Raw genomic sequence first — 12,959 nt, forward strand, 5'->3', positions numbered from 1 at the left:
TTAATTTCAATACAGAAATGAAAGATACAGAGACAATGCAAGTCATTTTTTTGTATATCTTAAGTAAAACTTTATATAACAATCTGATTAGATTATTTCAATTCCTATAATTATTATTTGTCAAGTATTGGCAAATACCAAAATACATTTGTTTCAAGAATCATATCATTTAGAAATGAAACTTTTCGCTTTTGCCCATAGCCTATGCACAGGACTTGGTTTGATTAAAAACAAAATTAATGCTAGAAAAAATACATTCCACTGTAACATGACAATATTAATGTGATTAGTCATTCTGTCATTTTTTATAAATCTCGTTCATTTACAATTCATTTTTAGAGACTTGTCGTGTAATGTTTATGCTATTATTTTTCTGTTAGTCTAAGAGTGGAAGGAAATTACAGGCAAGAGAGATGAAATGAAAATTACCTAAGGTTAATGATTCCTTTGAAGGGCTTGCTAATGTAATAATAATGTAATGTAACAATAATGATAGAACAATTACATTTCCTTTTAAATTATCTAAAACAATTTTGTAATTTTTTTTTTTAAATATAAGTAATGAATTACAGGTAGAAAAAAAAAAATCATTTATTTCAATTCATATGAAAACTTTCGTCATTACCAAAATACTTTAACAGTATGCTACTCATAAATAATTTTATTTTGGACAGGTATGCTGTGATATTTTTGGGTTATAAAAAATGTGGTGCAAATACTACTGCTTGTAGGCAAATATATAATCAAATCTAAGAATATATCAAAATGAAATGAAAATAAGTGGAAGACCCTTTATACTGACGAATATAGAGTAGATTATGAAAAAGAACAGTGGCCATGGTGAAGACCTACTTTTAAAGGAAGGTTTTTTCTTTGGTAATTTTTCTGGCTCAGGCCGTAACTGTGAGGGTGAAGGGGGCGTGACATCACTAGATCCTCCCTGTAATAGAAAAAGCCACTCAGAGTATGAACCATTCAGCACAGCTCAACATAATGTATAGCAGATTTCTTTAGCGGGTGTAAATTTTGGCATTTTGCTTTCTCAAAGGTATGCCAATAATTTTGGCAGAACTTTTTTTGGCTGATTCACAGATCCATAATGTTTTAAAAGAGACGAAAGTCATCTTCAAGATGATTTTTCAGTATGTTTAATATACTGTAAATATTCAGCATTTTCTGAACAATACTTTTGAATACCTATTTAGACACAAGTTTGAGTGAAATCAACACCAGATGAAATATTTCTTCATAATACTGTAAATCACTTTTTATTTGCGAGAACTTTATTTTTGCTTAATTACGCGAGACAGAATGCCCGCGAAAATTTCATTCTCGCTTATTATAGAATTCCTTAAGATTATATAGAGCAACGAACACAATTCGTGAAAATTTTGTCTCGCTGATGAAGTCAATGACTATCTCACGAAAATAAGGTGTCGCGAAAATTAAGTGATCTACAGTATTGCCTAACAGCAGACTGGTCAACATAATTTCTTTTTTCATTTAAGAAATTATCCCGCTAAAAACTCATGATATACGGTAATTGTTGAACAGATTGTCCATTTCCATGGCCTTTTATGCATAAATTATCCCATGTTTCCTACAATCATTTATGCCCTGGCATGCCAAACAAACTAGACAGTGATTTCTGTGGATATGAGTTAGATGTTAGGAAGCTAACTCACCAGACTTCTTATTGTTTTATCTATTTGGACCAGCCAACTTGTCATCATGATGTCATCCTCAAACTGTAGGATATACTGGTCTCCTTGGCTGGTAGTCAACTGGAAATAAAGATTAGCATTTCATTCAGGGCTATTTTATTTTCAACACATAGATGCACAATCTAAATTACCCATTCATTGACAGAACTGAACATTCACAACTAGAGATTTGAAAATTTTAAAGAGGCTGGGGAGTACGTGGCAGCCATTTTCAGACTATTTCAATCTCCTTTAAAAGAAGAGCTCCATATGATCAAAATTTAAAGCTAAAATGTGTGATTTTTATCTTTGCCAAATGATAGTTGACAGCTTAAGATACCGTATCTAAAAAAATAAGTTAGATCTGGTGGTTAATTTGTGGTTATTTTGCTGACCCCCCAGCCTCCTTAAGCTTGAGTTTTCAATATTTTTTATCAACATTTTTTTTTTCAAATTGCAAAAGTACATTCAACCCCTAGAAAATACAGTCATTACTTTAAACAATTTTTTATTAACTAAACTTCCACTACGGAGAAACAAGATTCGGTCATTCAAAATGTCTGTTTTAACCATATAAAAACAAGACTGAAAGAGACAGTCTTGCATAGCTGTAAACATTTTGTCTCTTCATTATGAATTATAGACACTTACCCTTAAATACTTCTTATTGGTCTTTTCCTTGTGTTTTTCAACTAGCCCCCCATGTAAGGGTACTATGAACTCTGGTCTTCCATTAGGGGACCCAGGCTGGCTTTTTGATGCCCTTAGATCTTTGTAAAACACCATATTAGAGCCAGAGAGCTTGACAAAGTTCTGGTTGGAACTTTTTCTGAAAAATTTTTACATAAATTTATTTTTTGTTATGATTCTGAGAATCATATTATAAAATTTATCACCCTATAAATATGTGCAAAAAATGCCAAAACACTGTAATAAGAGATTTATTACTTCATGCAGCAAACAAGATGGCGCTTCAATATTTCTCAGCTGATAGTTGATCAATGTTTTAAAACTTACATGTGGAAAACAGGATCAATTCATATTCCATAAAGAAAGTTAAACATGGATTTCAATTTCTATTCAAATACTATGTAGTTTACTCTTTCAAGGAATGCAAAAGCAGTTATACCCTATTTTCTACATTTAGTAATCAAACACTACTCACTTCAAAGATCATCAAATATTTCCATTTCTAATATTTTTCTCTGTGATAACTCTTTGAAAGTTAGGGGAGTTTATTTCTTGATAACTCTGCCGGAATGTAAATAAGGCAGGTCGATAGGTCAGGAGCTAAAGAGGCCTAATACGCATGCAGATCTCACCCGTTATGCAAATTATTCCATGTTTCCCACTATTGTTCATGCCCTGGCATACTACACTAACTAGACAGTGATTCCTTAAACATGTCCCTTACTTTCAACAAGGGCCATCAAGAAATTGTAGCAATTGGTAAAATACTATTTTATGCCCCATATGAAAAATCAATAGACAATCTCTTACTTCTTTGGTTTTCCAGCTTCCATGACTTTGGCAACCTTGAATGTTCCTGAGAGTCCCTCCTAGTTAGAAGAAATGTCAAATGATAGTGTAAAATCACTTACTGTAAAAGTACTTTTTTCCGCATGGTATTAATTTACGCTATGTACGAGGCCACAAATTTTCTGCGGAAATTTGTTCAAGCGTACTTAACATAAATGTAAGGCATAAAGTGACAGTCTAAGAAATCCGTGTAATTTTCTACCCGCGGATTAAACGGAAATTGAGATTCCGCGGAATTATGACCCCGCAGATAAAAGTACTTCTACAGTATTTGAATCCAGGAGTCAATTTTTTGTGGTTTGAGGGAAAGAAATTGGTTCAAGGGGATATAAGTACATGGTTGAATTGAAACATCATATAAATGTACTAATAAATTTCAATATTACATGGGGTACATAATTTCGTGGGTTTTGAACTCCATACAATGAAAAAACAAAAATCAAGCCACAAGAAAATATTTTTCATGAATAACAGGCTTCTGTAAATGACAGATTATTAACAATATTAAAGTTACCTGCATCTGTGGAGCTACTGTAGCACTTCTTTGGTCACTGGAAACACCTTCCTACAAAAACAATGTCAAGGTCATTCATTCTAAATAATTTCATTCTGTAGGATACAGTACAAGTAATATAAAGTACCATTATAACAGCTTTCTGTTTTTTAAATAATCATTTTCCTTCAATATTTGTGGAGAGCATTTATAGAAATGATACAGAGGATTTCAAATATCTTACAAGTCTCATAAAATTGACCTTCACAATTATTTTAGCATTATTGAAATAAAAGATGCTATTTTAAATATAATAAAAGAATTTGAATGCCCTTTATTTTTCATGTATATTTTATAGATACATGTATTTTCTTTATAGTTATACATTTAGTAACTTCCAAAGCCGTGAGAGTTTTATATGAACTTTAATTTTATACTAGGAATCAAGCTGCCAGGCTGATTTTGAATGGTTTATCAAGTTACTCTTCTTAATGGGCCAATTCATGCATGCACAAAATACATCAATTCAAAGTGCACACTTTATTTGCATGAAGCTTTCTTATGAAAACCTCACAATATACTAGTGTGCATGTACCTTAATAATAATTTTGCATTTGTTTAATGTATTTTGAATTGTACTCTATAAAGAATTTTTCTTTTTCATTATGAATTAATTTGAAAAAAAAATGATATGACCTTCATCTAGAAAGAATTCGAAAAAGTTAGAAAAAAGAAAATCATATATGATATAAAACAAAAGTGATGAAGAGTTGAATATTGATTAATTAATAAATGATTTCAATAGCTGTGCACAATTACCTAAAGTCACTAATCAATAAAATTGTAAATTAAATCAGACATCGAGAAAACAAAATCATACCAAGTCCATCCACAGACAATAAAATATCTGTAGTTCAGTTTTAGAAAAAAAATGACAAAATTTTATTTAGACATATCTTGCAAAATCATGCAAAGTTTTTAATCAAACAAACACAATAAAATGATATGATTACTAGCTAGCACACAACTTTTAGGCAAAGATTTTTGCTAGTTTTTATTTTTAGAATTTAATGTAAGTATACATAATTCATATTCATTTATTGATAAAACCTTTAATTTTTTCTATCAAGCTTAAATGAAAACTAAAAATTCTCAAAAAGCAAAAATTCTTTTTATGACAAATGAAATCAAACTTTAGTTATGATAAGTCTTTTTTTTTAATTTACCCCAGTAATTCTATGGTTATTTTCTAAAGCAGTTAAAGTCACCTTAAATATTAAAAATTTTTAATGACATACTGTTAAAAAACATTAATAAAGCAATAGCACCTTTGTACACATTTATTGTCATGGTAACTGCAGTTTCCTAGGAGATGTGGATGGAAAATAAATATCACTTATCCAGAATTTCCTCACTGTGGACATTATAATTAGCCAGTATTATGAAAATATACAAAACCCAATGGGTTTTTTCCCATGGACTTAAGTTACAATTTGAGATTTAATAATAAATCTTTATGGTCACTTTTTTAGTGTTTGGTCTGAATATACATCTAACTATTTGATTCAGGCTGCAAACTTGTGTTCTTGAATTTTAAAATTGCCACCATGCAGTTTTAAATTTAGGTCTACTTTCTGGCTGTTTCATTAAACATGTATTATTAAAGAAATTTATCTTCAGTTAAAGTTATCTTCTGGAAGATATGTTTACTTGCATTTATAGTGAGTTATTTTCAGATTTATAGAACTGGTTCATGGGATAGAATTATGCTTTTTTCATCACAATATAACGGTAAACTCCAAAAAGTAATTTTACTTAGATGCAGAATGTAAATGAAATTTAATTAGTTGATGCAATCAATGGACATTCTCAAGACTTGCATAGCAAAGAAACATAGTAATTTATTTATAGAACATAAGGAGTGTATTAATAATTAAGTTTGATAGACAGAAAACTTGATAGTTTTCAATAAAAATAACATTCAGAATAAAATGTATGCTCAACACGTAAAAAGCTGAAATGAAAAGAAAGCCAATATACTTTAAGTTTAATATCAGCAAAGAAAAATCAGGGGGTGATCAGTTAATTAACCACCAACAAATGGATGAAGAAAAAGGTTTTTTTTTCTAGTTTTCATGCATAAACATATAATCACCAACTTATAACAAACTAAAGACGAATTTAAAAACTAGAACTGTCCAAACGGGACAAAATACCCCCCGCTGGGTTTTTCAGAAGTAAGTTTTTCCATAATAAAGATATGTATCAAACACGAATTATGAAATTTTTATTTCAGTGACCTTGAACTTCCCCAAATAACCTTGGGTCAAGGTCATGACACACCCTTGGGTCATGGGCAATCTTTCAGTGAAATGAGAACCTACCAAATTTCTCCATAAGAAAGATATGGACCGGACTTGAATTATGAAATTTTTATTTCAGTGACCTTGAACTTCCCCAAATAACCTTGGGTCAAGGTCATAACATAGCCTTGGGTCATGGGCAATCTTTCAGTGAAATGAGAACCTACCAAGTTTATCCATAAGAAAGATATGGACCGGACTTGAATTATGAAATTTTTCTTCCAATGACCTTGAACTTCTCCAAATGACCTTGGGTCAAGGTCATGACACACCCTTGGGTCATGGGCAATCTTTGTGTAAAATGAGAACCTACCAAGTTTATCCCTAAGAAAGATATGGACCGAACACGAATTATGATATTTTTCTTCCAGTGACCTTAAACTTCCCCAAATGACCTTGGGTCAAGGTCATGACACATCCTTGGGTCATGGGCAATCTTTGTGTGAAATGAGAACCTACCAAGTTTATCCATAAAAGATATGTATCAAACATGATTTATGAAAATTTTCTTCCAGTGACCTTGAACTTCTCCAAATGACCTTGGGTCAAGGTCATGACACACCCTTGGGTCATGGGCAATCTTTGTGTGAAATGAGAACCTACCAAGTTTATCCCTAAGAAAGATATGGACCGAACACGAATTATGAAATTTTTCTTCCAGTGACCTTGAACTTCCCCAAATGACCTTGGGTCAAGGTCATGACACACTCTTAGGTCATGAGCAATCTTACTGTGGAGTAGTAGATTCTAATGTCCCTCTGTAAGAAAGATATGAACCGGACACGATTGCACAGACAGACGGACGGACAGACGGACAGACTGACAAGGTGATTCCTATATACCCCCCCAAACTTCGTTTGTGGGGGGTATAACAAACAAATTGTGGAACAATTTTTCGCTTGAAAAAAAATGAAATATTTGTTTTCAAGGCAAAAAAAAAGCAAATCAATTTACAATGCAAAAAAGAGAATTTTTCTTAATTAGTCCACCCTTGTCACCATGACAACATACCATTATGAGAGGGGTAGACATGTTGGCAGGCAATGTTTGCGACTTTGGAATTTGTGCAGATGCATGTATGGTAGGCATATAGGGCTGAAAGTTAATTTTGTTTCCAATGATCAAGGATTGGGCTTTTACCGAGCGTGCCATTCGGGGGGACCGGCTAGGGGAGCGTGTAGGAGGGGGCCCAACAGGGGGCGGGCTACTGGGTTCGTCAATCTGTAAAAAAGGCATACATAAAACAAAATTTGTGATTAGTCATTGAGTCAATTAAAATGTTATAAACACACAGCTAGAATCTATAAGCATGCATAAATATTAAAAAAAAACATTTAATTTTTACAAAAATAGATAGATGCGAATAAACCTTTTTCCTATAGTAGCTATCAAGCATCTTAGCTTCCATCAACAAAGACAGAGGCTTTAAGGCTGCTTTTTTTAACTGCACCATTTTTAATCATTTAACAAAATAAGCATGTGGATTGAATTATATTGGGAGCTATAAAAATTAATTTGATCTGAACTCTTTTAAATATTCTAATAATAAGTTTCTATTTTTGTAACATGGAAAAATTGAAATTTCAAGTTCCATAGCTGAAGTGATGCTTATACTGCATGGTCTCTCAATTCTTGACAACTAATATATGGATAAGAGGAATTTTGGGGTATATATTGATACTGAGATTCAATGTTACAATATAACAAGTCATCTGAGATATGTAAATTATCTTAATTGTAGTTTTTCTACAGAGAAGAACTATAGAAGCACACACTCGAGAAAAGGACAAGGAGATAGATTGTATTGGAATCTACTAAGCTCGAGCAAGCTACAAGATACATGTATATATTTACACACTCAAATATTGAAAAAAAAAATGAATCCTTGGGACTATTGCTAAATTTTACAATTTATCAAGGATTTCATGCTATTAATTATTAATTTATTATCCCCTCACAATGAAGCTGGAAGGGATATAACTATGTGACTTCATGTATGTGTGTATGTAAGTAGGTGAGGGTGTACATGTGTGTAACATAAGTAAAGTGTGTCAAAATTATATCTGAATCAATGTGCTCTTCTGTCAAAGGGTGCTACATCCTTGTTTTAATTTTTTTGTTGTTGATACTTATATTTTTTTTGTAAATGATATTTATTCTGCATACGATGAGCTTAGTAACACGTACACAACCATATTTATAGTCCATGGAATGTTATTCTAATATGAATAAACTAACAATAAACAGAAGAGTGTATAGCCTTTATAACAATAAAATGCATTGTGAACTTGTAATAGTAAATTAACTTCCTGGTGTAAACAGCACTCAGAAAATGTAACCAAATCTTGAAATAGTCAGAACTGATGATGAATGTGTTTTAACTTATTCATAAATCAAATTCTTGATATTTCCTAATATCTTTTTTTAAATTTCAGATGAAAAAAAAATGGTACAAACTTCAATGTTGAAAATTTAGCCTCAGCCTTACACCCAATGATTTTATTATCATGATAAATTTATCCCAGGTCTCTTCCTCTATGACCTTGACCCTAAGAGCAGGTTCTCTGCTACATCTGTAGAGACCAAGTTTTGCAAACCATACAAAATGTGTGCCATTTCTATTGTATGACCATTATGGAATCCAGATAGGGTCATGCAGTTCACTATTGCACCATCGAGCATCAACTTAAAGGTTGATAGCAAGATAATGTGATAGTGCGATAACGATGAAGCTAATATATGGTGTGATAGAGCGATGACGATGATGCGATAGCATGATAATGCCACAAGGATGGTGTGATAGCACCATAGAGCGATAGTGAATATCGCTTTATCATCATCGCACTATCGCACCATCTTCATTACACTATTGTGTCATTGCTTTCGGACCATAGCGTCATCACGCTATCGCTTCATCTCACAATCACATCATCGCATTGTCACGCCATTGCATCATTGTGCTATCACACCATCGAATCATCGCTAACGCACCATCTCTTCATCGTCATCGCATTATTGCATCATCACACTATCGACCCAAACCTTGAGAGTGCTATGATGTGATAGTGAACTGCATAGCTCTATCCTGATTCCATAGACCATGACATTTAAATTTGTTTTTGAGGTTTTTGGTTGGTAAATGTGAGGTCATGAATATTCTTTGCAAATCTAAAGAAGGTTGTTTGAGTCTTTGGGACACATAAGAAGCAAGTCTTAACATACAGATGCTAAAGCAAAGAGCAAATATATCTTTCCAAGTTTGGTTATTTCTGGTTCGGGTAATGAGAACTTTCATCATATCTATACAGTTTCTTTATCATTATTTAAAAGGAATATTTTAACCTTTTCTTTAACAAACATGAATTCAAATAAATCACTCAAAGATATTTTGGGGTAAAACGATCAGTTGAAATTGGTGCTTTAATATTTGAGAAAAGGTAAGAAATATGAAGAACTGGATGCTCATAACAGAGTATATGCTTGACAGACAATATAGAAAAGTAACAAAACATTGCCTGAGTGATACATTTAAGTGAGCTAAACCCTACCCTATCATATGTAAATGCAAGTAATGAAAAAGATCCATCTATTGAAAGATATCAAAATGTGTGCCTTATTGATTCAGGGGAGCTAAACCCTAATGCAGAGACCCCTAATACCAAAGGATTTCTACTGGTCATTACAATTACGAAGGAATACATGCAGTATTATAAATAGACCATGCACACACCTTCGGGAGTTCCCAGGCCGATTCGTCGCTGTCGATTTTGAAGTAATACCGTTGACCATCTTCGTTGACCTTTGATGCCCACTAATGACACATGCAGAAAGTAGAGAAAATGTGAATATGTACAGAGAAATTAAGGGGGGTGCAACAAAAAATAAATCACTATACACTACATCTATCTACACTGATATGTAGCTGAAAAATAAAAGTTTTGAATTTGTCATATAATTTTCTTCAACATGTCTTTACATCATGTACACTGATCTATATATTTTTTTTTATTCTAAATAAGAAACATTAAACTTAATTCTTTCCATTTTATTGTGTTACTTAATTTGACTCAATCTTCTGAATTTTTCACTGAAAAACTGATCTTTTGTAAGCTTCCCTCTTCTACATTTATAATTAAAGAAATTTATATTCTCCCCATAGAAACCAAAAGTCTCTGATAAGACTGTAGCTCTACTGGTTTGTTCTAGAAAAGTGGGAAAGAAAATTTACACCTGGACTTTTGAATTGTAACACTAACATACTTATTTAAAAAAGTAACCTGATCTTTTTTGAAGAGATTTCTTTACATTTTTTTTATTGAGATTTCCTTACATCAAACCAAAACTATAGATGCAATAGCATTTTTGATTAATTTCATAAAAAAGTCTATTTCAATAACCAAAATGAAAAATTCATTAACAGAAATACTATTTGTAATCTAGTTATGATCATATTTTAGCACCTTTAGTGTTTTTATTCCAATTTAAGAACTTATTAACAGGTGCCTAGAAAAAAATATATACAAAGGCTTCACATTTCAATATTTGTATGGAAAAGTAGTGTTTTAAGAAAAGATTGCAGACAAACAGACAATCTAGTTAAAATAAGATATTAAATCCACTTGCATACTCCTAAACTAGTATCTGTTGGTGTAGAAAGATGTGAGTGGATTTAACATTAATTTTTATTAGATTGACAAACAGACAGATGATAAACACTTTACCATTACATATTAAGCTCTTCTGGTCTTTCTACAGTTTAGAGCTAATAAAATTGATGCCATATTTCAATAATTCTAATGATTGATGCATGAAAAAGCATTTATAACAGCACTGCAAATGGGCATATTGATTGATTTAAGCAGATTTTGAAATAGCCAAGACACTCCAAGTAGTGCATAGAAAAAAGCAATACAAAACAAAATTGATACATAAAAGGAAGATATATATAATTTTTACAGCCCAAAAATAATTTATCAGGGAAATTGGAGGGTTTCAATGATATGGAACATCAACTTTTGCTAATTGTGAGTGACTAAAATAGAATCATCTATCTTTCTCATTTTTTACAAGCATTCTATACATGTACTTCAACGAGGACGTAAATGTATATATTTTGATTAATAAGTGGGTTTTTTTGCTATTAATTGCATTATTTAGCAATCAAGACAATGAATGTTTATTTTGTATAAATTATGAAAATGTATTTTATTTCAAAATATATATTACTATGTGTCTTGGATCCCTCTGAAAACATATGGTAAATCTTATTTCAAGTACATCGTGTATTAAAATTAGACCAATTAACTATTTACACAAAACAACAAACTATTAGATCTATAGTTAGAGAAACTACACTCTAATAATCACTATTAGCTATCACTAGAACAAACGACTAATAATAGAACTGTGAACAACCTTCTCATTGGTGGCGGAGTTAACGAATATTTTCCCTGCTGCGCTGTCTTCGACTCTCCATCCGCTAGGAAGGACATCGTTGTTTACGGTGATTTCAGGTAAACTGACCTTCCGACTGTTTAAGGCTTCAACCTAAAATTACAAAGTTTGGATTTACTAATGTTACAACTTATGAACGAGATACATGTTTAAAATATAAAGTTTGTACTTGTTCACAAGAATCATATGAAATAATCCATCAAAATCTAAATAAACAAGTTTTGATAATTTTTTTAATTAACATACTAGAACAAAACTGAATAATACAAGAGATGATTGTAAAACACTTATGACCCCGGGCCCTCCCCCAAATCGGAATTTTTCCAAATCCATGGGGCATAACTCTATCAAAAATGATGCGATCATATCCAAAACAGTGACTTTGCAAACTCTGCAAAGAAAATGGATGGAAACTGCAAATAAGTGAAATATTTCTAAGTTGAAGGGTCATAACTCTATCAAAAATGGTGCGATCATACTCAAAACAGAACTTGACCTAGATATTCAGCTGATTGATCTGTATACTAAATTTCATTTCAATATGTGCAACCTGATCTGCAAAGAAAATGGACGGAAACTGTAAATAAGTGAAAATTTTCTATGTCGAAGGGGCATAACTCTTACAAAAATAGTCCAATCTTACCCAAAATCATACATGTTAACTCTCCCTTTAACTATCACTAAGCATGGTTTTAAGTACTTGAAAAGAAGCTTTTTAAAGATTGTTCCTTATATATTTATGTAAAACTTTGGGTATCCATTTTTGAAGCCACTCTCATAAAATCTCGCTAGATATCGCGTGATTTGCCTCAAAATCATACAAACGCTTTTTTGTACATAGATTTCAAGCACGGATTTGACAACGACAACAACATAAGACTACCGTGATTACACTGGTTACGATAAATTAATCAACATCCCTGCCATGAAAAAGGAGATACAGCTTTTGAGAATTAGATGAAAACATTTGACATCGTCTTTAAAAGCACAGAAGCTCACAACTTTATCAATAAAGTCAACAGAAATCACTCGATTAACCAAGCCATATGGCACATCTCTACTTTCGTTTTCGATCATCGCGGGAAATCTGATTTACATAACGAAAGATACGAACTTGTTTTAGATCTCGATTAAACCATGCCATCATTTGTTTTGTTTAAAAGTGAATGAACATTCAGAATTATTGCTTCTAGGTTATTTCAGCAAAGATCAATCTTCAAAGGGCTAAGTAAAGCAGCCAATCCAAGCAAAATGATGAGCATGAAAAATATTTGAAGTTGTACAATTTATGTCAAACTTAAGGTGTTTCTGTCTTCTTATTGCTGTTGATTGAAAAATATTTGAAGTTGTACAATTTATGTTAAACTTAAGGTGTTTCTGTCTTCTTATTTCTGTTGATATTTAAGA

General features: G+C 32.0%; 1 protein-coding gene across 8 annotated transcripts in view; it reads right to left on the minus strand.

The window, feature by feature from the left end:
- Window positions 1-12,959, minus strand: part of LOC134276955 (rho GTPase-activating protein 15-like) — a 41,850-nt gene that overhangs the window by 11,084 nt on the left and 17,807 nt on the right. For 3 of the 8 annotated variants that reach the window (XR_009994146.1, XM_062759236.1, XM_062759234.1), the window contains exons 3-11: window positions 11,514-11,645; window positions 9,829-9,909; window positions 7,110-7,319; window positions 3,757-3,807; window positions 3,204-3,262; window positions 2,355-2,532; window positions 1,686-1,784; window positions 853-940; window positions 430-459 (exon numbers count right to left, since the gene is read on the minus strand). Coding sequence is in view for 7 of the 8 variants with exons in the window: in XM_062759236.1 (XP_062615220.1) it covers window positions 430-459; window positions 853-940; window positions 1,686-1,784; window positions 2,355-2,532; window positions 3,204-3,262; window positions 3,757-3,807; window positions 7,110-7,319; window positions 9,829-9,909; window positions 11,514-11,645 (928 nt within the window). In the remaining variant the exon portion in view is untranslated. The remainder of the gene's footprint in view (window positions 1-429; window positions 460-852; window positions 941-1,685; window positions 1,785-2,354; window positions 2,533-3,203; window positions 3,263-3,756; window positions 3,808-7,109; window positions 7,320-9,828; window positions 9,910-11,513; window positions 11,646-12,959) is intronic. The other 5 variants (XM_062759238.1, XM_062759239.1, XM_062759237.1 and 2 more) reach the window with 5 other exon arrangements.

Source organism: Saccostrea cucullata, unplaced genomic scaffold, assembly GCF_032062105.1.
Source record: "Saccostrea cucullata isolate Sc308-1 unplaced genomic scaffold, CSIRO_AGI_Scuc_v1 ctg428, whole genome shotgun sequence".
In the NCBI taxonomy this organism is placed as follows: domain Eukaryota; kingdom Metazoa; phylum Mollusca; class Bivalvia; order Ostreida; family Ostreidae; genus Saccostrea; species Saccostrea cuccullata.